The 26729-nt window shown below is 49.9% G+C and overlaps 1 protein-coding gene across 3 annotated transcripts in view; it reads right to left on the bottom strand.

Annotated features, from left to right (window-relative positions):
* Positions 1 to 9286: 9286 nt before the first annotated feature.
* Positions 9287 to 26729, bottom strand: part of Slc44a2 (solute carrier family 44 member 2) — a 33335-nt gene continuing 15892 nt past the window's right edge. Inside the window, exons 1-23 of one of the 3 annotated variants that reach the window (XM_059267427.1) lie at positions 26473 to 26622; positions 25938 to 25986; positions 24310 to 24383; positions 24103 to 24187; positions 23816 to 23900; positions 23575 to 23685; positions 23411 to 23471; positions 23205 to 23328; positions 23026 to 23109; positions 22825 to 22937; positions 19976 to 20107; positions 19353 to 19452; positions 19178 to 19270; positions 18436 to 18520; positions 17506 to 17768; positions 17329 to 17423; positions 16414 to 16517; positions 16256 to 16329; positions 16051 to 16121; positions 15824 to 15912; positions 11859 to 11943; positions 11247 to 11417; positions 10498 to 10611 (exon numbers count right to left, since the gene is read on the bottom strand). In XM_059267427.1, coding sequence (XP_059123410.1) covers positions 11293 to 11417; positions 11859 to 11943; positions 15824 to 15912; positions 16051 to 16121; positions 16256 to 16329; positions 16414 to 16517; positions 17329 to 17423; positions 17506 to 17768; positions 18436 to 18520; positions 19178 to 19270; positions 19353 to 19452; positions 19976 to 20107; positions 22825 to 22937; positions 23026 to 23109; positions 23205 to 23328; positions 23411 to 23471; positions 23575 to 23685; positions 23816 to 23900; positions 24103 to 24187; positions 24310 to 24383; positions 25938 to 25986; positions 26473 to 26509 — 2139 coding nt within the window. In that variant the 5' untranslated portion in view covers positions 26510 to 26622 and the 3' untranslated portion in view covers positions 10498 to 10611; positions 11247 to 11292. Of the gene's footprint in view, positions 10612 to 11246; positions 11418 to 11858; positions 11944 to 15823; positions 15913 to 16050; positions 16122 to 16255; positions 16330 to 16413; positions 16518 to 17328; positions 17424 to 17505; positions 17769 to 18435; positions 18521 to 19177; positions 19271 to 19352; positions 19453 to 19975; positions 20108 to 22824; positions 22938 to 23025; positions 23110 to 23204; positions 23329 to 23410; positions 23472 to 23574; positions 23686 to 23815; positions 23901 to 24102; positions 24188 to 24309; positions 24384 to 25937; positions 25987 to 26472; positions 26623 to 26729 lie in introns of those variants that run through there. The other 2 variants (XM_059267429.1, XM_059267428.1) reach the window with 2 other exon arrangements.

Here is a 26729-nt window from a genome sequence, read left to right as displayed (position 1 = left end):
CTGTGAGTTCGAGGCCAGCCTGGGCTACAGAGTGAGTTCCAGGAAAGGCGCAAAGCTACGCAGAGAAACCCTGTCTCGAAAAACCAAAAACAACAACAACATTGAGCCAGATAGATGGTGGTGGCGCACACCTTTAATCCCAGTGCTCAGGAAGCAGAGGCAGGAGGATCTCTGTGAGTTCTAGGACAGTCTGGTCTATGTAGTGAGTTTCAGGACAGCCAGGGATACACAGAGAAACCTTGTCTTAAAAAAACAAAACAAAAAACAAACAAATAGCACCAGCCCAACAGTGCCAAGAAACAGGTCTCCCTTGGCCAGAAATCTGTCACATGTATTATTTAGGGTACATTTTGAGACTGTGTTTGGCCCCCACCTCTATGCACTACCCAAAGGACTCAGGGGACCTCCAAGAGTGTGGGCACACCCACCTCTAGAGTTCTTGAAAGATTTGGATGACACTGTACAAAATTAGCCCACTCCCTCAGCTCTTAATGTTGCAGGGATCAAGCTGTGGGTACACCACACTCAAGCCAAGGTTGCTGTGAACTCAAGCCAGGGGTGGGCCAGGAGAGCCAGCAAAGATTAGCATCTGAACTGACCATCTCAAAATGACCTCAGAATGGGGATGACAGCTCACCTCCTACTCTGACTCCTGATATCCTTCCTGGTCCTCCAGATGCAAGTCCAGGCAGCCCTAATCAGCCTCTCAGATTCTGTCACATGGAGTAGTCTGGAGAGCAACTTTGTCCCAGGACAACTCCAATTCCTAGAAACCCAATATAAGCAACTGCCCCCACAGGGGTTCTGTCGCCCCCTTCCGGTGGTGTTGATGGGGATAGACCAGCCACAGCTCATCCCTAGGATGTCATCATGCTGTGATGGGTGGAACTGCCCACATCAGCACAGCAGACTGCGATTCCTTTTGAAGATGGCCCCAGCTAGTGACAGCCAGTGGGGCGAGTGGCCAGAGGACAAAAGAACAATTGTGGGGGGAACTATCTTAAATACTGGTCACATGTGAACTTCACCATGAAAGGGGCCTGTAAGGGAGTTTCTGCAGAGGGTCAAGGAGTTAAGGCCACAAAGAGCCTTACAGGGGAAAACCTGGAAAAAATAATATGGACACCTGCTCCCTGGAAGACAGATGCAGACTACACTCTTGGTCTCAGACAAGGACACCTGCTCCCTGGGAGATAGATGCAGACTGAACTTTTAGCCCCTGATATGCATGCCTGCTCTCTGGGAGACAGTTGCAGACTGCACTATTGGTCCCAGACAAGGACACCTGCTCCCTAGGAGACAGATGCAGACTGGACTCTTGGCCCCTGACATGGACACCTGCTCCCTAGGAGACAGATGCAGACCAGACTCTTGGCCCCTGACTTAGATATGCTTCCAGGAAGTGAGGTCAGCAGTACTTACATCCCTTAGAGTCAAGAGGTAAGAAAATTCTCCAGGGCTACGCAGTGAAACCTTGTCTCAAAAAACCAAAAAAGAAAGAAAAGAAAGTTCCTGTACTTTTACCAGTCCAGCTAGGAATGGCCTTGACAGGGTCCATGGCACCAATGCTCCTGCAGTTGACATCCAACAAATCCAACGTAGCCAGCTCTCTACCCAGATCAAGAAAAACTTTTGTTTAACTCTTATTCAAGAAAGCACAGTTATTCTTCAGAATCAGATGAAGTCATTGACAGAAATGGTCTTCCAAAACCTGCTATGGAATAATCCTTCTGTACACTGTGAATATATGTCACTATGATTGGTTTAATAAATACGCTGACTGGCCAATAGCTGAACAGGATAAAGTTAGGTGAGAAAGTCGAACAGAATGATGGAATGAGGAAGGGCAGAGTCAGAGGAGTCACCAGCCGGGTGGAGAACAATTGGACACACAAATTGTATAGAGGTAAAAGCCATGATCCTCATGGCAGCACATAGATGAATAGAAATGGGTTAAGTTGTAAGAGCTAGTTAGTAACAAGCCGGAGCTATTGGCCGATCATTTATATTAAGTCTATGAGTCAGTTATTTGGGAACAGGCAATCAGGACAGGAAACTTCAACCTACAAAACCATAGAGGATTAGACTTATTACCACTGGAAAGGGAGGCGTATCCATGGTTTTTAATGAGAAATGCTGTTTTTATGCAAACCAGTCAGGAATAGTATGAGAAAAATGCCCAAAGTTATTTAAAAGGATTAATGCTAGAGGTACAAAAGGCAGGCAGTGGAATAGAATGCAGATGATACTCCAGGAGTGCTAACATATTCCTTCAGAATAGGTTCCTGAGGCGCTGTGATGGTGCAGTGGAGGGGATACAGTAGAAAAAGGCAGAAAACAAATCATTAGAAGCTGATTTATTGATTTATTCAGTGATTTACTTAAGCACTGCTTGTTGTAGGAATTTAACAGAGTCCTTGTATCCGGGTAGATATTAGAACGAATAGCTGTTTTTTAAAAGTACCTTGACCTTGAAGAACCCTTGTGAACAAGAGTGATTGCTTTGCCGAAGGGGCTTTGCAGCCATGCCATGACTTTGGTCACAAGACACCTCGGGCACACCTGAGGCTCTTGTATTATTGTGTATTGCACACAACACACCATAAAGGACTAGAGTCCTGTGGGCTGGTGATGCTCTCCTTTAGTAAGACATGTAAATTAGATTAGGGACCTTGGTATGAGGAAACACTTTGTGTAACTTTCAATAAATACGCCTTTGTACGGCTGTTTGCGGTTCAGTCCATCAGAAGAGGCTGCACCTTTATGCTGCCACATGGGCCTTAAAATTTCATCTTGGGCCGGGTGGTGGTGGCGCATGCCTTTAATCCCAGCACTCCAGAGGCAGAGGCAGGCAGATCTCTGTGAGTTCAAGGCCAGCCTGGGCTACAGAGTGAGTTCCAGGACAGGCTCCAAAACTACACAGAGAAACCCTCTCTCGAAAAACCAAAAAACAAAAAACAAAAAAAAAAGTTTACCTTGAAGTGCCTTTTTTCTTCAACCGACCTGCACTGCACGATGCACCCCGACAACTACTTATACTGCCTATTTGCCAAGCATGACTTCTGGCATGGACTGTATGGCAACTTGTGCTGCTGGACAAAGTTCCAGCATTTCAGCATTGCAGATCACAATTCTCCAGCACGCTTTTACTTTCTTTTTTTAAAGGTTAATAACTCAACTGTTTTTTTTTTATATCAAGCATTTTTTATTAAATTTTTTTTCATTTTGCATACCGACCACAGTTTCTCCTCCCTCCTCTTTTCCCATTCCCTTCTTTTTTTCTTTCTTTCTTTTTTTTTTTAAAGATTTTATTTATTAATTATGTATACAGTGTTCTGTCTGCATGTGTCCTTGCAGGCCAGAAGAGGGTACCAGATCTCATTACAGGTGGTTGTGAGCCACCATGTGGTTGCTGGGAATCGAACTCAGGACCTCTGGAAGAGCAGTCAGTGCTCTTAACCTCTGAGCCATCTCTCCAGCCCTTTTTTTTTTTTTTTGGTTTTTCAAGACAGGGCTTCTCTGTAGCTTTGGAGCCTGTCCTGGATCTTGCTTTGTAGCCCAGGCTGACCTCGAACTCACAGAGATCCTCCTGCCTCTGCTTCCCGAGTGCTGGGATTAAAGGTGTGCGCCACCACCACCCGGCTCCCATTCCCTTCTTTAGTTCCCATCTTGCCGCCCCCATTCACTCCTCCTCCTTCAGCAAGGGGCAGGCCTCCCATGGGAGTCAATAAAGCATGGCTATTCACGTTGAGGCAGGATCAACCTCCTTCCCCTGCATCAAGTCTGGTTGAGGCATCCCAGCATGGTTCCAAAAAGCCAGCTCATGCACCAGCTCCTGATCCCACTGCTAGGGGCCCCACAAACAGACTAGGCTACACAACTGTCACCCACATGCAGAGGGCCTAGTTCGGTCCCATGCAGGCTCCCTAGCTGTCGGTTCCAGGGTCTGCGAGCTCCCACGAGCTTAGGGCAGCTGTCTCTGTGGGTTCCCTGTCATGCTCTTGACCCCTTTGTTCATACAATCCCTCCTCCCTCTCTCCTTGCTTTCATTTTTAATGATTCTCACTATGTGCTGTGGGAGTTCTCTTATGCCTTTTCCTTTGGGAAATTTTGTGTGGGCTTTGAAGGATGAAAATGTATAAAATGGCAGCCCATTTACACGAAACAATTCTTTGGAAAAAGTCCCCACTACCGTGGAACTGTACAGTGTGATGACTTGGCACAGAGCAAGCCCACTGTGCCTTCCTGATTACACCAAGAACAGGAAAGTTAGAGATCGACTAACTGGACACACCAGACCCCAAGGGTGAAACATCTGCAATCCAGATGCAGAGCCTGAGGCCATTAAAGGCCATAAAGTTCAGTTAACAAGTGTAGAGGAATCGGAATGGTGCCATATAATGGAAAGAGAGTAAGACATCAGGACCTTCTCTTTTGGGAGCGTTTGAGTGGAACAGGCCCATTTAGTAAGACTAAGACACAAAGGAACAAAATCAGTAAACAGCTCAGTGCTTATGATCCTACATGGCACAAACCCTGCATCGTGCCTCTTGAGGAATGAAAATTGCTCTTAAATTGTACTGGAGTGTCTGGTCCCCAGAAGAAATCCTTTTCCCAAGGTCAGGCATTTGGATAAGGGCTTCCAATTCCTCAGGGAATGGAAGAAAGTTCCCGCTTGCTAAAGCAGCCATTCTCCTTGTCTCTGGCAGGAGGAACTTGTGACCCTTCCATTGATGTAAGGATGCCTGGTGGAGTTACTGAACCTTAGAAAACAATAGGCATATAGATACTTGCTGAACTTACTGCTTTTGTCTCGGAAAAATGCTATAAAACATTAAATCTGCTGTCAATCTTGCCTGTCGCTAAACTATTGTGCAATTATAGAATTATAGAATATAATTTTTTCAATAAGCAGGCAGCCATCCTGATCAACCTCAGATCATGTCCCTTGCCTCCTTCCCTTTGCCGACTCCAAGCAGGCTTTTATAAAATGCCACTTGCTTGCCTACCCCTACCTGTGGTTTCAGAGAATAAAATGAAAACACAGACTGGACTCGGGACCTAGGCCTTTCAGGAGCATCCTGGCTTTGGTCCACCCATGACATCTGTCCTCCATTCCCATTGGTGTCAGAGTTCTTATTCCAGAAAGATTCCCAAGTCGGGTGGTGGTGGTGGTGGTGGTGGTGGTGGCGGCGGCGGCGGCGGCGGCGGCGGCGGCGGCGGCGGCGGCGGCGGCGGCGGCGGCGCACGCCTTTAATCCCAGCACTTGGGAGGCAGAGCCAGGTGGATCTCCGTGAGTTCAAGCCCAGCCTGGTCTACAGAGCGAGATCCAGGACAGGCACCAAAACTACACAGAGAAACGCTGTCTCGAAAAAAAAAAAAAAAAAAACAAAACAAAAAAACCAGAAAGATTCCCAAAACACAGGCAAAGACTCACACACATAAATGAAACTAAAAGAGAAAAGAAAAGAAACTTACAAAATTAAAAATTAACCCCAGAACTCAGGAGGCAGAGGTAGAGGCAGGCAGATCTCAAGTCCAGCCTGGTCTACAGAGTGAGATCCAGTACAGTCAGGGCTACACAGAGAAACCCTGTCTAGAAAAATAAATTTAAAAATAAATAAAAATAAAAACACTTTGATAAAATTCTCCAATTCATCATAAACCAATTAGTTCTGAAGTTTCTTTCTGCACCAGAGTCACAAATGCCAAAATAATTAACGTAATGGAGCTCTTGGCTTCCATCCCCATCACTGAGAAAAGGAGCCGGAGAGCAGGCCCTTGGGATCTCCATCTCAGGAGATGGGTCTTCGAGTCTCATCACTGTCCCTCAGCATCACACCCAGCCGACCCTCATGGACATACTGCTTTTGAAGGAACTGGGGGAACACACAGGCATACAATCATTCTAGCATTCCTTCTTCCAAGCCATCCATGTTTCCCAGACAACTAGATGATTACTGGATCTTTCCTCCCAAGACTCCCATCATCTCCTCACCATTAAATAATGGCTAGTGACCTAATGACCTTACTCTATTTTTTTTTTTTCAGTACTGAAGATGGACTCAAACCCAGGGCCAGGACTGCTACTGTCTCCTCTCCTTTGCTCATGTATTTGTGGAAGGCAGATGTGGGGGGCCCCAAAACAGCTTGACCACACAGCTGCCATGACAGGCTTAGAGGCCCAGACACAGCTTCTGGCAGGCAACACCTGGACCCAGGAAGAGCCTTAAGCTGACCTCATCAGTGGGGCCTGAATCTAAGAGGAAATACCTGACATTCCAAACATTCCCTGTACCCTAGACAAATGTCAGCCAATCAGGGTCCTGAACCCTGGAAATCCCCTCACCCCCAACCTCTGCTACGATTAAAAAAAACCCACCCCACCTGGGCTCTGGTCTGTTCAGGGCTCTCTGCTCTCAGTGCTGTGTTGGACAGACAGAGAGACCAAGCCCCGGAGCTTGAAAAATAAAAGTTCTTTGCTTTTAGATGCAGGATTCGGTCTCTGTGGTGGTTTTTGGGAGTCCCTGTGACCTGCGCATAACAATTATATTTTATATTATATTTTACTTTTGTATGTATGGGTGTTTTGCCTGAATGTATGTATGTGTACCATGTGCCTGCGGGGTTCCAGAGGAACATGCAAGAAGACATCAGATGCTCCGCAGCTGGAGTTACTGGTGGTTGTGAGCCACCATGTGGGTGCGGAGAACCAAACCTGGCTGCTGCTCTGCAAGAGCAGAGGAGCAGCGAGCACTCCCAGCTCCGAGCCCTCTCGTCAGCCCCCATAGCCATTCTTAGAAGCTGTATCTAAAGCCAGAGTGACGGAATGTGCCCGCAACCATCTACTAGGGGGCCTGAACTAGGATTGTAAGTTCAAGGCCAGCCTGGCCTACTTAGTAAGTTTCAGGCCACCTTGGGCTACCTAGGTAGACCCCATTTCCAAAAACGATTAAGGGCTGGGAGTATTGGTACACACCTTTAATTCCAGAGTTCAGGAGGCAGAGGCAGGTGGGTCTCTGTGAGTTTGAGGCCAGCCTGGTCTACAGAGTGAGACCCGGTCTCAAAAATGTTTTTAAAAAGAGGGGTGGGGTGGGCTGGAGTGATGGTAAATTTTAAATTAAAGAAATATTCAGAAAGGAGGGCTGGTGATGTGCTCAGTTGGTAGAGAACTGACCCAGCATACACCGAGCCCTGGTTTTAATGCCAGCGTCATGTAAACGCAGCGTGGTGTCTCAGGCCTGCTATCCCACTGCTGGAATGACAGAAGCAGGAGAGTCAGAAGTTCAAGGTTGTCTTCAGCTACACATTGAATCAGAAGCCATCCTGGGCCACACGAGACACTGCCCACCACCCCCCAAAAAAGATGGGGCTAGATATATGACTGAGTGGTAAGACTTGCCTGGCATGTGCAAAGGTCCTGTTCAACACAATACTCTGTACTGAAAAGGAGACGCAGCCGGGCGGTGGTGGCGCACGCCTTTATTAGAGCCAGGTGGATCTCTGTGAGTTCAAGGCCAGCCTGGTCTAAAAAGTGAGTTCCAGGAAAGGTGCAAAGCTACACAAAGAAACCCTGTCTCAAAACAAACAAACAAACGAAAAAGAAAAAAGAAAAGAAAAGAACAGAGACAGCTGATGGCAGCAGTTGATAGAGATTTTCCAGGAGCCGAACAATTGGCTAGAAGTAGTAACAAAAGCAGACACCAGGGGGCAGCAGTATTCCTGCAGTCTGGCAGCCAGACCGACCCAAAGACAGCCACGCTGAAGCAAAGCTGGCTTAGTGGCTGAAAGATTTGCTGCTGAACCTGAGGACACGGACACACACACACACACACACACACACACACACACACACACACACACACACACACACACACACACACACACTGGCGCATTCACACACTAAAAGAATAAATGTAGTCAGGTAGTATGGCGCACTCCTTTAATTTCAGCACTCAAGAGGCAGAGGCAGGTGGATCTCTGTGGGTTTGAGGCCAGCCTGGTCTACGGAGTGAGTTCTAGAACAGCCAGGGCTGAAACCCTGTCTGGAAAAACCAAATACACACACACACAACCCCCCCCACACACATATAATAAACGTAAATAAATGTAAGGTACTGGAGAGATGGCTCATTGGTTAAGAGCACTGGCTGTTCTTCCAGAGGATGTGGTTTAATTCCAAGCACCCACATGGTGGCTCACAGCCATCTGTAACTCCAGTCCCAGGGGATATGATGCCCTTTTCTGGCCCCTATGTACTTGCTACACAGACATCACATGGAGACACCCATACACATAGATTTTTCAAAATTAAAATAGTATTTCTTAAAATTACTTGTGTTTGGATCTGCGTGTGGATATGTGCCTGTATCCACGAAAGCCAGTGGGTGTCACATTCCCTGGAGCTAAAGTTGCAGGAGGTTGTGAGTTACCTGCTGAGGATGCTGGGAACCAAACTAGGTCCTCTGTGAGAGCAGAATACACCCATAACCCCCAGCCATGTCTCCAGCCCTGTAGTTTTGTTTTTTTGTTTAACTATTTTACATGTGTAGTGCCATTTGGATATCCATTTGGGTAGCGGGCATCGAACCCAGGTCCTTTTGAAGAGCAGCCAGTGCTCTTAACAGCTGAGCCACCCCTCCAGCTCCCACACCTCTCTCAGCTTGCAGCTTTAGAAACAAACATTTTTTTAGGGCTCACAACTGTCTATAATTCCAGAGGGCCCACAACCCTCTTCTGGTCTCCAAGACCAAGGAGGCACACACATCGTGCAGACAAAACACCCAAATGCAGACAAAAAATAAACAATGAATACATCCTGCTCTTGCAGAGCAGCACCCACATGTGGCTCTTGACCACGGTTAAGTCCAGCACCAAGGGCTCCCACACCCTCTTCTGGCCTCCATGAGCAACTGCATTCACGTGGAATACATTCACACACACACACATAAATTAAAAAATAAAAGCAGCTCTCCTCAATTGTGAGATCCCAGGAACAGGGCAAGGTGACTGTGTCCAGGGAAGTTACTGAGGGAGGAGGAGGCGGGAAGCAAGCGGCTCTTTCTCCCCTCCTCTGCTCAGGTCCTAATCAGAACCTTTTGTTCGTTAGGGACCTACAGAAGTCCTCACAGAAGCTGCAGGGGCGGCTTTGGAGGTGAGATCAGGGCTGGGTTCTGGTCCCTTCTCTTCCCTGAGCAAACTGCCCTAGCTCAGAGATGCCCAGCGCACCGATGCCCTGGCTCCCAGCAGCTTCCCACATTCCCACTACAAACACACCAGGCCTGGATGTGTACAAGAGGCACTTTATTAAATGGCTGGAATGCAGTTATGTAAGCACAGGGCTGGGCACACAGGAGAAGGTTGAGTGGGATAGCACACACAAGGCAGGCACAGGAAACTGAGGGACCCCAGGATGGGCTCTGTTTCCAAGAGTCTGGCATCTCACTGACAGGCAAAGTAGGGGTGAGGGGAAGGTCTGAGCTTGAGAAGTAAAGTGGAGGGTCAGTCACCTGGCTCCCAAGTTCAAGAAGTTTGGCAAAAAGATTCTAGTGTCAGGTGAAAGAACAAAGTGGGCCTAGTCAGCTCGGAACACACAACACACCCACCTCATCCCTGGGTGACCTTGAGCTTCAGTCCTCTTACAAAGACAGCAGTGTGGATTACTGGCCGAGAGCATAGGCCCTTCTTCATTCATTCTCCAGCTTGGACCGGGAGCTTCAGGTCTCCATTAAGAAGCCATTAGCCACTTAATGGAGGACCTAACCACAGAGGCCTGTTCCCCACAACCACCTCCAACTGCCACCCTGCAGCAGGCCCCCCCCCCCACACTGTCTCTTTATCAGGAAGATTCCTTCAGTTCTGGGTGTGCACTCCTCCTTCCTGTGACCCCAGCCGCCCCCAGGCTGGAGGCGGGGTTACAAATGAAGGCACTCGTGGCTCCATCCAGCTGTGGAGCCTGATGGACTAAAAGCAGACAGACCCCTTACTGCACGTCTAGATTAAAAAGTAGTAAGAATGAGAAATGCATTTGTTGGCCCTTGGGCTGAATCAGCCGCCACAGAGATCCAACTCTGTCCCAGCGGGGGCAGGCAGGACTTGGAGCTGGGGTTCACTGAGCCCACTTGCAGAGGCTCTTTCATCCAGTCTTTCCCTCTTGGCTGGAAGGGGCACCGGAAGTACAAAGACACTTGCTGCAGACATCCTGGGGCCATCTCCCACCCTCGACGTCAAGTTACTTTACTATGTTGTACCATCTGAGCCAGTGAGGGCTGGAGGGACCCATTCTGTCCCACCTCCCAGGGCTCCACTGAAAACTCCCAAGTGCCCTTGGGCGTAGGAAAGAGATGCCCCAAATCCTCTGGGTCCTTGGAAATGAGAACTCAGGGAGGGTAGCAGAGAGGCAGTGATGTGACTTCAGGCAAGTCCGATGAGCTGGGGACTCTGACCCAGCCGCTTAGCAAGCACCGGATCACAGCTTCCTGAGAGGGCCAAGAGGCAGATGTCTTCAGGATTCTGCTACCTTCCTGTTGGTTTTATTCAAGAGCTTCTTGAGAGTGGAAGACATGAAGTAAGGCCTCTCAGCAGAACCGTCGTTTCTCTCCAGGTCCTCCACTGTGGACAGAGCCCCAGAGCAGGCGCCATGAGAGGGAGTCCACAGTCAGGGTGGGGAGGGGGAACAGGGAAGGGACAGAGGGCTACAGAGAAGCCTCGGGTTAGAAAGCGACACAGAAGAGCAGGGTGTGGCACCCAAGGTGTTTAAGAGGCAGAGAGAGACAACTCCAGGCTCAAGACCTGCTTTACAATAAGTCCAAGGCCAGCCTGGGAAAAGAATGAGACACTGTCCCCAGATAAAAAGTAAACAAGGCTAGAGGCACAGTTCGGGGGTAGAGCCCCTGCCTAGAATCCCTCAGTGAGGGGCTGGGGGCGTGGCTCAGTGGTAGAGCCCTGCCTAGAACCCCCAGTGCGGGTTTAGGGGTGTGGCTCAGTGGTAGAGCCCCTGCCTAGAACCCCTCAGTGAGGGGCTGGGGGCGTGGCTCAGTGGTAGAGCCCTGCCTAGAACCCCCAGTGAGGGTTTAGGGGTGTGGCTCAGTGGGAGGTAGACTGCCTAGAACCCCCCAGTGAGGGGCTGGGGGTGTGGCTCAGTGGGAGGTAGACTGCCTCCTCGTGGAAAAGGAGGGAGGGGTAGGCAATGACTACAGGCAGGCGCCCCACATTCCCAGCCAAGGAAGCCCATCACATGCACAAACCCGGTCTCCAGAGGCCCCCTGGCGGCTCGCCAGTCTCCCTCACTCTCTACTCCTCCTCAACATCCTCCTGCTTGCCCGCCTGCGCACTCCCCTTCAATAGGATGTCTCTCAGCTCGGGCGACATGAAGTAGGGTCGCTCCTGAGAGCCGTCATTCCTCTCAAGGTCCTCACCTGGGCCCCCCAGGAACCAGCAGGGGTGAAAAATGGGGTGGTCAGGAAAGGAGGGGGTGGAAAAGGGAGGCGGAGGAAAAACAGGGAAGAAGCCACAGGCATGGGGGAGGGGAGGAGGGGGTGGGGAAGACATGTGGAGACCAGAGTTAGTGGCAGCCGTGGAACCTGCTCTAATTCCCAACAAAGCTCGAAATTTCAAAGCCGAAGACCCAGGGGAGAGAGTGTTCCAGCTACAGCTCAGGGCGGAGGAGGTGAGGGACAGTTAGCTCCGAGCGTGGTGAGAAGCAGAAAGGCATGCACGGGCCTAGTAGAGGGGACACCCAGGACCCCGGGAACTCGGGGGTGACCGTGGTGCTTTCATGGGGTGGGGGAGGATTTCCTTGTCCAGTGGGGAGAAGGGAGTCAGGGCCCCTGGTGGGCTGAGGTAAAGGGGTCACTCACAGAAACAGAGGAACAATGTGTCCACACACATGCCGTAGACGCTGAAGAAGCCATGTGCGATCAGATAGGATCCCACGATCACCGTCTATTCAAGAGGAGACATTGTTACAGCTTGTTACAGTTACCCACCACTCTGTTCTCCCCAGGTTGAGAGACCTCTCATTCTCATGAGCCCAGAGGCTGTCGGTGGTTGTAGCACTCATGGCAATCCTCCTGCCTCATCTTTAAAACATTCTTTTTACCTTTTTTGTTTAAATAAAAGATTTATTTACTATGTATACAGTGTTCTGCCTGCATGTGTGCCTGTACACCTGAAGAGGGCACTAGACCTCATTACAGATGGTTGTGAGCCACCATGTGGGTGCTGGGAATTGAACTCAGGACCTCTGGAAGAGCAGTCGGTGCTCTCAACCTCTGAGCCATCTCTCCAGCCTCCTTTTACCTTTTTTAAAAGAGACTTATGTGTGAGTTCTGCCTGCATGTTTGTATGTGTATCATGTGTGTGCCTGATACCCATGAACATCAGGAGAGGTCAGCAGATCCCCTGGGACTTGAGTTAAAGATGGTTGTGAACTACCACTATGTGGATGCTGGGAACTGAACCCGGGTCCTCTGCAAAAGCAACAAGCACTCTTAACTGCGGAGGAATCTCTCCAGTCCCTTAAAACATTTATTTTTGTCTGGTGTGCTGGTGCATGCCTCTAATCCCAGCACCTGGGAAACAGAGGCAGACAGGTTTCTGTGAGCACAAGACCACCTTGGCCTACACAGAGTTCCAGTCCAGCCAGGGCTGCATAGTGAGACCCTGTCTCAAAAAAAAAAAAATATTATCATGTCAGTGTGACTACACTGAGTAAATCTTTTCCTGCTTTTCCCCAGTGAAAAAGATTTTTGATTTTATATATATGCACATATGCACCTGAGTGCAATTGCCTGGGGAGGCCAGAAGAGGGCACTGGATCCCCTGGAGCTGGAATCACAGGCAGCCCAAAGCAGTTGCTAGGAGTTGAGTCCTTTGCAAGAGCAGAACGGCCCCTTCCTGCAGAGCCTCTGGTCTATGGCTGACTCAGCTTTGTGAGTGCTGAGATTGTAGGTGTAATCACTCGGCTGAGTCCTCTTTGGTTGTGGGTGTGTGTGAAAGCCAGGCCAGTGTCTGGAGTCCCTCTCCCTACTTAGTTTAAATGTGTGTGTGTTTCTGTGTGTATATAATATATATAAAATGTACACATATTGCATGGTATGTGCACAGACCTCGGTACAGAAGTGGAGGTCAGAAGTAAATTGTGGTGGTTGATTCTCTCCACCCACCGTGTGGTCCAAGGCTCGGAATTCAAGCCTTCAGGTTTGGCAAGTCCCTGAGCCACCTTGCTGGACCTTTCCCTTAGTTGTTTGAGATAAACTGGTGCTCACTGATTGGCTAGAATGTTTGGCCAGTGAGCTCTGGGGATCTGCACATTACTAGAGTTACAGATGTACACATGGTATGTTTGCTTGTGTGTGTGTACCGTTCTGTGGCCCAGGCTGGCTATGAACTCATGATCCCTTGCCACAGCATGAGCCACCACACCCAGTCCAATTAGCTCTCTGGGATAGATTTTCTTTTTTCTTTCTTTCTTTCTTTCTTTCTTTCTTTCTTTCTTTCTTTCTTTCTTTCTTTTTTTTTTTTTTTTTTTTTTGACTATCTCATACATCTTAGTCTGAACTCAAAATATCAAGTAGCCATGGATGACACTGACCTCCTGACCTCCTGCCTCTGCTCTTCTGAAGGACTGGGATAACAGGCCTGGAGGAGCACCTTCCACACCTCAGCTAGGGGAAACCAACCAGCCACACAGTGCTCTTTTGCTTCCCCAGCCTCAGTGCCTCTGCACATGCTGGTCAGTTTACAGCTCATACACCTTTCCCCCCTCCGCTGCCCCCCACCCCAGGGTTCCTCTGTGTAGTTTTGGTGCCTGTCCTGGATCTCGCTTTGTAGACCAGGCTGGCCTCAAACTCACAGAGATCCGCCTGCCTCTGCCTCCTGAGTGCTGGGACTAAAGGCGTGCGCCACTACCGCCCGGCAGCTCACACACCTTTTGCTTTCAACTTTCCCAGCAAGTCCTCAGGTAGGCATCTCTGGAAGCTGTGTCTGATACCTAAATCCCACTTCACACTGTCCTAGCTCTGCATATGTCCTCTTGTGGCTTCATCCAGCTGCAGCTCTATGTGTGTTTGGGGCATTACGGAGTTGAATCCCACATTCCATTGGGCCTATAATCTCGTTACTTTGGAGGCTCCAATGCAAGGACAGCCTGAGACTGAGGCCAGCCTGGGTCTGCATAGCAGCATGGCAACTTTCAGTACTGCCTGGGATATCTAGGAGATGTCAGTGGATGAAGCCCTTGCTGTGCAATACTGAGGACCTGAGTTCGAATCCCAGCACCCATGAACATGGGTGTGGTGGCCCCACCTGTAATTCCAGCACTTGGGGCTGATGATAGCAGATCTCCAGGGCCAGCTGGCTACCTAGACTAGCCCAAAAACCAGGGAGCTCTGGTTCCAGCAGGAGGCCCTGCCATAAATAAAGAGATCCATCAAGGAATTCACCCTGATATTAACCTTGGGCCTCTATATGTACACACATGCGCTGTCACATGTATGAACAGGCATACACATATGCAAAACATATGAGTTACTCTTTTTTTGTTTGTTTGTTTTGTTTTGTTTCTTGAGAGAGGGTTTCTCTACATAGCTCTGGCTGTCTGCCTCCTGAGTGCTGGGATTAATTAAAGGCATGCTCCACTGCTGCCAGCTTGAGTTCCTCTTTTGAGTCACTCCTAACCTGCAAAGACAGGAGCTGAAGTAAACATCTGTGGTCTGGGTCTGGCTTCTTATCCTCGGTTCCTCTCTTACTTTCCCACACAAGCCACAGTGGTCTCCTCACTGTTTCTGGTGGAGCCAGACCTCGGGGTCTCTGCTATTCCCTCTGCCTAGACAGTCTCTACATTTTTGTTGTTGTTGAGAGTCTTATGTGGCCAGGGCTGGCCTTGAATTCACTATGTAGCTAAGGATGACCTTGAATTTCTGATTCTTCTGCTTGCACTTCCTAGCATTGGGACGACAGGCGTGTGCCATCAGTACATCACTAGATAATGTCCCTAGGCATCTACACTGTAAGGCCTTGCCTGGCATGATACAATTTGGCTGTGATCCTAGGGCTTGGGAGGCAGGAAGATCAAAAGTTCTCTGCCAGGCTAGGCAGATCTCTGTGAGTTCAAGGCCATCCTGGTCTACAGAGCGGGAAACTGTCTCAACCAAGGAGAAAAAAAGAAGGCAGGAGGGGAGGCTGGAGAGTTGGCTCAGCAGGTAGGAGCGTCGGCTGCTCTTCCGGAGGACCCAGGTCAATTCCTAGGACCAACATGGCAGCTCACAACCATCTGTAATCCCAGGTCCAGGGAATTAGATGCCTTCTTTTGGCCACTATGGGCATCACACATGCATGTGGTGTACAGACATATATCAGGCAAAACAGCCATGCACATAAAATGAAAGTAAATAAATCTTTAAAAAAAAGTTAGGCTGGACAATGGCGGCACACCAAACACCCTACTATAATAATACTAGTAATGGGACCTGTAGGGCTGGCATAGTGAGCAGCCCTGACCACCAAGCCAGAGACCTGAGGTCAATCCCCGAAACATACATGGTTGGAGAAGAGACCAGTTCCCACACGCTGCCCTCTGACTTTCCACAAGTGCACCCACCCCGCACAAACAAAATAAACAAGTGAAGAACACCACCAGCACCTCTTAAGGAAAAGCCCCTCCACCCCTGTGCCTTGTACGAAGCAGGTACTCGGTAAATATTTGGGGACCAAGTAACCAATGACTGTCCCACCTCTGACTTTCACCAAGGGAATCTAAGCAAATCCTAACTCCCCACCCTCGCTTCTACCCAGACCCTGATCTGTCCCCAAAGGTCCTCACCAGTATCGGGACCCAGTAATAATTGAGAGGCGGGGCTGTATCTTGCACGATTCTGATCCGATGGGTGAAGAAGAAGAAGGCCAGGATGCCTAAGATGGGGTGAAGCAAGATGGCTGAGTCCTCAAACAGGACTCAGCAGAAGATGACCTGAGCCTGACACCAGTCGACAGGTCACTCCCCACAGGCTTCCATACCCCAGCAGGGACAGGCCCAGCGGTGCCACTCACCCACACTACCCACAATCAGAAGTTTGCCCAACAGGAAGAGGAAGTCGGTAACTTTGTCCAGGACAGCCACCCTGTAGGGAAGAGTAAAGGGTAAGGGTGAATGTGGACTCCGAGCCTGGGGGAGGAGGCAGGATAAGCGGAAGACTGGCTAGGAAAGGGGCCGAGGGCGGGAGGGAGGCTGGGAGAGAGAAGTGTGTCCCCTAACCTGATGATGTTTCTCATAAGCAGAAAGAAGGCGTTCCTGGCTGAGGTGCAGAAGTTGGTGCCGTAGATGGCAATCTGGAATGAAGAGAGGGTCTGAGGCCTGTGCAATGGACATGGGGGGGCACCCCACCCAGGACAGCACACAGCCCTGCCGCTCACCATGATATAGGCATTCCTATTCAGGAACTTGATAAACTTCTCTAGGCACCAGAAGCAGCACTTGAGACAGACCATGAGGAACTTGGCAAACTTGTTCTGTGCAGCTGGAAGAGAAGAGAAAGGATGTAGGGGAGGCAAGAGACTGGCCTGGTTTGGTAGAGACCCTAGAGTCCACCAAGACAGCTAAGGATTACAAGTTGGAGGCCTGCCTGAACTACTAGGCTAACCTGGACAACTTAGTGAGAATGTCTCAAAATCAATCAATCAATCAATCAATCAATCCAGGAGCTGACCCACAAAAGGAATCTCCAAGCATCAGGAATTAAGGTCATCCTTGGCTATTCAGTGAGTTGGATGCCAGCCTTTTAAATCAAGACAGCTGGGGGTGGTGATGTATGGCTTCAATCCTAGCACTTGGAGACAGAGGAGGTGGACCTGTTAGTTCTAGGCCACTCTGGTCTACATACCGAGTCTGAGGTCAGCCAGGACTACACAGTAAAAAGCTGTCTCAAAAAACTAAAACCCAGCCGGCGGTGGTGGCGCACGCCTTTAATCCCAGCACTTGGGAGGCAGAGACAGGTGGATCTCTGTGAGTTCAAGGTCAACCTGGTCTACAGAGTGAGTTCCAGGACAGCCAGGACTGTTTCACAGAGGAACCCTGTCTCGAAAAACCAAAAACCCAGCCCAGCCTTGCTAGCCAGAGCCAATGGCCTACCGCTCCTCCTGGACCGGCCCATCAACAACAGGAACTCTATAATCAGTTCAGTTGGCTCTTCTAGCTCCTCCTCTGCCTCTTAGCTCCTCCTCTTCCTCAAACGGAAACCCAGTAGAGGCTTAGCTCTGGCCCCCACCCCTAAGCAATACCCAACTGGGACTAAGCCCAGACCCTAGCGGAAGCTGCAGGCGGGGCCACACCTTTGAGACGCTGGTCCAGGTACTCCAGTATCACTCGGATGATCTGCACGATGGCCAGGATAAGCGAGCCAAAGGCCAAGGAGCCCGTGTGGTATCTGGAATCAAAAGAGGCGATCAGTGGTCCCACAGATGAGGTCCCTGCGTCCCTTCTCTTGCCATGCCAACACTCCTCTTTACCTGAGGGCTCGGCCGAAAGCGGAGAAGAGGGGGAAGGCGGGCATGTCATCCGGCTTGCGCATAGCCCAGTAATAGGAGGCAAAGGCTCCGGCCAAGGTCACCTGGCCCAGAGCCAGCACGAAGTTGGCCAGCCAGAAGAACATGAAGGCATTGAAGATCTGCAGGCCCAGCAGGGCACGGTGATAGGTAGACTCGCCACCGTAGAAGGCAAACTGGCAGCGGCCACCCGGACACTGGCGGCTTTCATTGGCTGAGGGGAAGGTCTGGGGAAGGGGTGAGGGGCCCCGACAGAACACAGGGTCAGTTAGAAGTTCAGAGTAGGCTGAGGCTGGACCACAGGGCAGGTCCTAGAAGCACGACTACTCATTACAAAAGTAATGGGGGGCTAGGGAAATGGCTCAGTGGGTAAGAGGACTTATTGAGTTCAAGCCTCCATCACTCACTCCCATAAACAGTGGGTGTGGCCTGTGCTCACCTGTAGCTCCAGTGTTTAGCTCCTGATTTAGTGAGAGATACTGTCTGAGGGGAATAGGCTGAGAAATACAGAGCAAGGCACCTCCACAAACACATATGTACATATACTACACCACACCACACCACACACACCACACACACCACACCACACCACACCACACACACACACACACACACACACACACACACACACACACACACCAGAAGTCAAGAAAAGGGTAGAGGGACAGAAAGTGGCACCACAGAGGGAAAGAGGTACATAGTTCAGCATGCAGGGTAGGGGACAGCCCAAGTTGATCAGTTCCTGCCTTGCCCTGAAAAACAACCAAATCCAGCAATGGCTTGAGAGTTCCACCCCGCTAAGGCAAAGACAGAGCAAGTGCCAAACGTTTGCTGAATTATCTTCAAGGAGAGGCCATGAGGGCAATGCCTCCTCCCCACGACAGGGATGCCTACCTCTGGCTTGCAGGTATTCCCCACAAGTTGGCAGGATGCGTCATCAAAAATCTTGTACACAGCCTCATTAGAGGTAGACAGGAAGCTGCAGGCTCGTTAAGGAAACTGAAATCTGGGACTGGGAATCCAAGCAGCTGAGGGAAGCCAGGAGTAGAGGCTCGCCCTTGTAACCCCAAGACTTGGGAGACAGAAGTAACAGAATCACTGTGCATTGGAGACCAGTCTGGGCTACACAGTGAGTTCCAGAAAATCTAAACCACAGAGTAAGGCTCTATCTGAAAGAAGCGAAAAAGGGCAGGGAGATGGCCCATCTGATAAAGCACCCGCCGCTGTGCCGAATGCCGAGTAAGATACCCAGGACCCACTCACAGAGAACTGACGCCTGCAAGTTGTCTTGTGACCTCTGAATACTGCTGCCCCTTTACCCAAAATATATACATGCAATAACATTTTTGTTTGCTTTGTTTTTCGAGACAAGGTTTCTCTGTGTAGCCCTAGCTATCCTGGAACTCGCTCTGTAGACCAGGCTGGCCTCAAACTCACAGAGATCCTCCTGGCTCTGCCTCCCGAGTGCTGGGATTAAAGACGTACCACCACCGCCCAGCCTAGAAATTTTTAAAATAAAGAGAGCCATGGGGAAAGGACCACACACCCCAACCCAGTCCAATCCCACCCTGAGCTACAGGACATTTAGGGACATTTGTCCCTGGGAACCACAGAATGACAATCCAGCAGTGGATACACAGCAGTGCTGGCCCAGTAGGCAATGCAGAGACACAAGAGGAAGAAAGTCACCAGTGGGTAGAGCATGGAGCACATGACATGTCCCACAGCTCTGCAGAGAAACAGAGACAGACATCAGGGCCAGATGCCCCAGGCTGAGAAGCCAGGCACATCCCTGGCTCTCCAGGCCTCACCTGCTGGCTTCTTTGATGAGGGCTATGGCGATCAATATCCTCTTTCGAAGAAAGATGAGTAACAAGATGATAACCACTTCTAGGATGCTTAAAATGATCACTGTGGAGAAAGGTGGGCAGCCATAGGATGACTCATCAGCTAAAGACACTTGCGTCTTAGTTCAGTTCCCAGAGCCCACAGGTCAAAGCAGAGAGATGATTGGTGAAAGTCGTCCTCTGACTTCCATACATCAGGGCTTTGGCACAGATGTCCCCTCCCAACAAAGAAATACAATATATAATTTTTAAAAATTAAAAGTAATGATAAATAGTCTGGGCGGTGGTGGCGCATGCCTTTAATCCCAGCACTCGGGAGGCAGAGGCAGGTGGATCTCTGTGAGTTCGAGGTCAGCCTGGGCTACAGAGTGAGTTCCAGGAAAGGTGCAAAGCTACACAGAGAAACTCTGTCTCAAAAAACAAAATAAAACAAAAAGTAATGACAAATAAAATTGATTTAAAAATAAATAAAGTAACATACAATTAAATGATTTCTGTAAGAACTGAGAGTAAGCTTTTTGGGAGCCTACCCTAACCCCTCCAAGATTTCCCACAATGCAAGCATGGGGGCAGACGACAGAACTCACTGAAGGCCATCCAGGTCTGCCGCAAGTGTAGGTACACTCGGAGGTCTGTCTGGAAGCCAAGATCCACCAAGGAGACATCAGAGCCTGCCTCTCCACTCAGTCTCGAGTACTCCATATAGCAGTGAAATATACCTGCATAGAGCCACAACCCAGACAGTAATTTTCTTTTTTGTTTGTTTTTTGAGACAGGGTCTCACTATGTAGGCCTGGCTGGCCTGGAACTTGCTATAAGACCAGGCTCTAGATTGATAAATGGATGAAAGAATGAATGGGTGTTAGGATTCCCACCCGATGACAACCTGCAGCCAGATTTAAAGGGTGGCCCAGGCCTTTAAAGCCAGTACTCGAGAGGCAGAGGAAGGCAGATCTTTACATGGTTAGTTGTAACACGAATCTTAAAATGGTCTTTTAATAAAAAACCCCAGAGCCAGAAATTGTGGTAAATGCTGAAAGAACAGAAAGACAAAGGAATAAGCCAGTGCCACCTCTCACCTCTAGGACTCCTCAGCCTGAAAAGCTTCTAGTTCCTGTCTCCTCAGCCTTATATACCTTTCTCTGCCCTGCCATATCACTTCCTGTCTCAACCTCTCAAGTGCTGGGATTAAAGACCTGTGACTCCCTAGTGCTGGCATTAAAGGTGTATGTCACCACTGCCTGGCTCTGTTTCTCTCCTAGACTGAGTCAATCTCATGTAGTACAGGGTGGCTTTGAACTCACAGAGATCCAGACGGATCTCTGCCTCCTGAATGCTAGGATTAAAGGTGTGTGCCACCATTGCCTGGCATCTATGTTTAATCTAGTGGCTTGTTCTGTCCTCTGATCTTCAGGCAAAGTTTATTAGGGTGCACAATATACCACCACATTTCCCCTTTTTTTGTCTAAAATAATAAAAGAAAGTTATAATTAATATATATTGTGTACCCTAATAAACTTTGCCTGAAGATCAGAGGACAGAATAAGCCACTAGATTAAACACAGAGGCCAGGCAGTGAAAGGTATATAAGGCGTGAGGAGACAGGAATTAAAGCCTTTTCAGCTGAGGAAGCTCATTTGGCTAGAGGCCTATTGGCTGAGGTTCCTTCAGGCTGAGGAATTGGTGAGGTAAGAGGTGGTGGCTGTGGCTTGTTCTGTCCTCTGATCTTCAGGCAAAGTTTATTAGGGTACACAATATTATCACCACAGCTAGTTCCAGGCCAGCCAGGGCTATAGACACTGAGACCCTGTCTCAAAAAACAAAACAAAAATAGTCACCTAAATTGCCAACAACAGCTCGAACTGTGATTAACATGAATAATTTTTTTTTCTATTTTTGAGACAAGCTCTTACTATGTGGCAGGATCTATATTCAAATTTATGATCCTCCTGACCTCGCCTCCTTTGGCAGATGATAACAGGCATGTACCACCATGCTAACACAAATGTTGTGGGATCTGCATCTTCAGATTGAGCTCCCAAGCATTTATCATTTCAGGGAGTTTAAAAGGAAGAAAATTAGGCCGGGCGGTGGTGGCGCACGCCTTTAATCCCAGCACTCGGAAGGCAGAGGCAGGCGGATCTCTGTGAGTTCGAGGCCAGCCTGGTTTCCAAAGCGAGTTCCAGGAAAGGCGCAAAGCTACACAGAGAAACCCTGTCTCGAAAAAAAAAAGAAAAAAAAAAAAAAAAAGGAAGAAAATTAGAATAAAGGCTCAGTGGATGATGGTACCCGCTGCTGAGCCTGATGACCTAAATTCAATCCCTGGTACCCACATAGTTAAAGGAGAGAAACCAACTTGTCCTCTGGCCTCTATATACGCGTCGTGGTGCACGTGTATCCACACACATATGCATGCACACAGACACACACAATACGTGTATCCACACACATATGCGTGCACACAGACACACACAATAAATGAACGTAATATAAAAATACAAAAGAAAAGCCAGGCAGTGGAGATACTCACTGGCATTTAATCCCAGCACTCCAGAGGCAGAGACAGACAGATCTCTGAGTTCAAAGCCAGCCTGGTCTAGAGAGTGAGTTCCAGGACAGCCAGGCTACACAGAGAAACCCTGTCTCGAAAAACTACTCCCCCAAACAAACAAACACAAAAGAAGAAGACTTAATCAGAACATGAGCCACTGGTTCCTCACCAGGCCTCCGCCCTGCACAGGCCCTCCTCTTGATAAGACCATCACATTACTACATCACCACCTTCTCATTAAGTCTCCAACTAGGAAACATTAATTATTCCCACCAGATGGTGGAAGTAATTATACATAGGGAGGCTTAGTCATGTGCCCAAGGACAGAGCTAGGAAGCAGCGAAGCTGGTATTTGAACCCAGCACCTTAGGTACTACAGTGCATAAGCCTACTCACTAGACTAAGTGGATGTCTTCATAATGTTTTTTATTGTTGATTAAAAATACCAACCAGGGCCCTGGTTCTCAAAGTTCAGAGGGAAATTTTTTTTCTTTTCTCTTTTTTTGTGGTAGGGGACCTTGCATGTGCTGGTACTGTCACACTGAGCCAGGACACCAGCCCCTCGCTGGGGGCATTCCAGGCAGGGGATCTACCACTGAGCTACAATCACAGCCCCTCACTGGCAGGATATAGGCAAGTGCCTGAGTTACAAGCTTAGCCCCAGCAAGCCCTCTTGACGGGCTCTGGCTCCCTCAAAGTGCTTCCAACAGCAGCACTGTTGTAGCAGGAACAGTAGCGTGAACATTTTCACAAGCATGTGAGTTACACAGTGACAAACATCTGAAGGCTTAAGATGACATTTCTGATGAGCTGTCACCAGGGCAAAAGGCACTGGCACTTTCCAGACCTTAGACAGGGAAGAGTAGGAGGAAGAGGGAGACGCACCATAGCCAAGTACCAGGATCACCATGACAATCATCACCCAGACCATAATGCCTGCCAGGAATCGCAACAGGATGATAAACAGGAGACTCAGCACCATGGCAATGACCAAACCTCTGGGGAATAAGACAGGAGCGTGAGTGACACTATCCTTAGGCTCACAGATGTGGTAGCCAGGGGACAGCCACCTTCTTTCCAACTCACATCACAATCCAGTACCAGGATACAGTGTAATCTTCAAATATCTTCATGGCGAGATGCCGGGCCTCTAGAACCATGTTGGCCTTCCTAGGGGTGGAAGAGACTCAAGTCATACCCAGAAAAGCCAGCTCCAGTCCCACCCAGGACGCCCAGGCGCGTCTACTAGAGGGCTGCCTTCTCACTTGGCACCCTCCACCAGTTCTGTGATGTTCTTCATGGTGCCATGTCCATCCTCATAGGTCGTCTTATTGCCCACCATGAGGACCCCTTTGTTGGCGTGGATGGCTGGGAAGCACCGCCGGGCCACTGTGGGACCAGAAGAGACTGTCACACCAGCCCTTGCCGATTCCCCAGTGTCACCTGGTCCCGTGGGGTCCCCAGTACTCACAGGGTTTGCTGGGGGTGATAACCGCTGGACACTCCCCATCTCGGAGCACCTCAGCCAACCCCTGCAGACAGAATGGGAAGAAGAAGTGAATCCCTGAGGAGGGCACCCTCCTGTGTCCCCTCCCATGTTCCCTCCCTGGGCACCGAAAGGGTCTTTCTGCTCACTTTATTGTTCTTGAAGCCGGGCACGCAGAACTGCTTGTAATAATCAAAGTTATGAGAGTTGCGTGCATCCAGGAAGGTGAGAAAGCGGTCCGGGCATTGCTTGACACAGATCTGGGGGAGTGGAACGAAGGGATGTGGAATCAGGACACTGAGACTCCATCCAGGACAGAGGTCCTCGGTGTTCACGAGGAGAGGGCTATGGGAAACATGGGAGGGAACAGGAAGAGGTGGGACACGTTACCTGAGGGGTGGGACACTGAAATTCCAGCAGGACCAGGGGGCTGGCACACTTCACGATGTTGAAGTAAAACAAGAAGGGTTTGTCCCTGGGTTGGAGGAGGTGAACAGAGTTGGTCAAGCTTCTCACCTATCGGGCCCAGAGATGGCTCAGAGGGTTAGGGCACCAGGCCTGCCAACCTGAGTTCCATCCCTGGGAATCACACGACGGAAGAAAAGTACAGACTCTCTGAACTCCACACGGGTGTTTGTGGCTTGAGTACACACACACATATAAATAAACAAACTCACGCATTTTTTGTTCCCTTCTGCCCACAGAACTCGCCCCGGCTATCAGTAGGGTAGATCACCTTCCGAGGGTCTCCATGGGTCCAGGCTGAGGAGAGACCCAGAGATTCAGAGGCTCTGTCCCTTCCCAGCCACAGTACCACTCTGTACCCCAGAGGCTGTGCTGGCCCCTCCCAGAGAAGCCCAAGTCCTCTCCCTTTCCAAACTTACCTATGATGCCCACAGCCACGTAGCCTACAATGGCCAAGAAGAGCAACACACAGCAAATGACATCTGTGCAGCCCCTGGGGAGGATAGCAGCATCAGCACACCTGACTTACACACACCCTTTTATGAGGAATCTGAAGTGTGGGCTAAGGATCGTGTGCCTTATTTTCCCCTTTTTTGAAAAGGGGTCTCACCATGTAGCCTTGGTTAGCCTAAAACTCACTCTGTAGACCAGACTGGCCACAAACTCACAGAGATCCACCTACCCCTGCCCCCTGAGTGCTGGGATTAAAGGTATATGCTACCACACCTGGCCTATGTGCATTTTTAGAGTTTTGTACTTAGGTGTATGGGTGTCTTATCAGCACAGCACGTCTGTGAGTCATGTTTGCCCCTAGTGCCTGTGGACTCCAGAAGAGGGCATCAGGGCCCTTGAACTGCATGTAGTCCGACAAGGACTCTCTTTTTTTTTTGGTTTTTTTGAGACAAGGTTTCTCTGTGTAGCTTTGTGCCTCTCCTGGAACTCACTTGGTAGCCCAGGCTGGCCTCGAACTCACAGAGATCCGCCTGGCTCTGCCTCCCGAGTGCTGGGATTAAAGGCGTGCGCCACCACTGCCCGGCAGGACTCTCTTTTTTAAATACTTGTATTAATAATTTGAGAATTCCATGCAATATATTATGATTGTATTACCCTCCCCCCAAGGCCTTGAACTTTTGATCCTCTTGCCTCCTAAATAGCTGGGATTACAGGACTGGGAAGCCACATCCAGCTGAAATAAAATTTTGTTTATGTGTACAAGGCTCATGTAGAGACAAGTGGATCTCTCCGGGATCGAGGCCAGCCTGGTCTACTTACAGGGTTCCAGGACGGCCAGAACTACAAAGAAAGACCCTGTCTCAAAAACAAAAACCCCGCCAGGCGGTGGTGGCGCACGGCTTTAATCCCAGCACTTGGGAGGCAGAGCCAGGCGGATCTCTGTGAGTTCGAGGCTAGCCTGGTCTACAGAGCGAGATCCAGGAAAGGCGCAAAGCTACACAGAGAAACCCTGTCTCGAAAAACCAAAAAACAAACAAACAAACAAACAAAAAAAAACCCACAAAAGTAAACAAACAAACAAAAAGTAGGGGTGGGATTGGCACCCAGTGGTGGCGCCCTTGCTTAGCACTGAGGTAGAGAGAGGGAGGGTCAGGGCGATGGTTCAGCAGATGCGGGCAAACTGTTTTGGATCCTTGGGACCCACATGATAGAAGGAGAAAACCAACTCCTGAGGTTGTCCTCTGACCTCCACACATGCACAGCGACACATGCACACGCCACCCATACATACTGACGCGCATGCACACACACACACACACACACACACACACACACACACGCACACACACTCACACACACACACGAATGTAAAAAAAGGAAAGAAAAGGATCTACGCCAGGGCAGGGGCACAATGCAAGCCTCCGGTGTGTGAGGCTAAATTCCGTTCCCAGCTCCACCGGGAGGAGTCTAGAACCTTAAGGAAATTAGCTTTTGACTCACATCGCAATGGTTTACCCCGCTTTGCTGGAGAATGCAGGGACACAGACAGTCTCCCATTCTTTCCCCTCTTCCCCAGGAAGGTAAGGCCTCCTACCTGTTGTAAATGGGTCCTTTGAAGGTGGGGTCGTATTTCTGAGGCGTCCCTGAAAGTCAATAGGATTAAGCAGGGTTGGTGAGAAGACATAGCCAAGGAAGCTGGGACACAGGGTCCCCAAGCCATAAGGAGCGCAGAGTTGTATCTGCATCCTACCTCCAGGGGACTACACTCACACTCTGAGGTCACCAGAGACCACAGCAGGAACTAGAGTCCCTGGGGGTAACCAGCTGATGGATCAGCTTGCTGTCCCAGGGAAAATGCCTGGGAACCTTACAAGGATCAGAGCAAAGAACGCGAAGTCCACTGCGGAGAGGTGCAGGTGTTCTGGGTATGGGTGCAGGCCCTGGAGAGTGGACCGGTGTCTGAGGCAGCTGTCGGAGCTCACATGGGACGGCCGGGGCGGGGGGCGGTGGGGGGCGGTGGCGGTGGGGCTGTGATTCAAGTGTAATTACTCCCCTCCCTTTTGCAACCTTCCCTGACAGTCTAAGGTCCCCACTGCTCTCCCCAGGGTGCACAAGGAGGGCTCGCATACCGTGCTTCCCGTAGTAATGCTGTGAATCCTTCCCCATCCCTGCAGTGCAGCCCGGACGGCGCCCTGACGGTCCGTGCCCTCCCGGACACAGCCGCCACCCGCAGCAGTTCCTCCAAGCAGAGTGGCAGGCGGGACGGCCCAAACCGGTCAGACAGGCCCCAGCCAAATAACCAAGAGGGGAGGGACCGACCCAGGGGGCCGGGCCGGGCGGGGCCGCAGCTGCTCCTGCCACTCACTGGAAGGCCGGATTTAGCCCT

The sequence above is a fragment of the Peromyscus eremicus genome, chromosome 7 (assembly GCF_949786415.1).
Source record: "Peromyscus eremicus chromosome 7, PerEre_H2_v1, whole genome shotgun sequence".
Lineage (NCBI taxonomy): Eukaryota > Metazoa > Chordata > Mammalia > Rodentia > Cricetidae > Peromyscus > Peromyscus eremicus.
The sequence above is the reverse complement of the archived record's forward strand: the minus strand, read 5'-3'. Positions and strand labels throughout refer to the sequence as shown.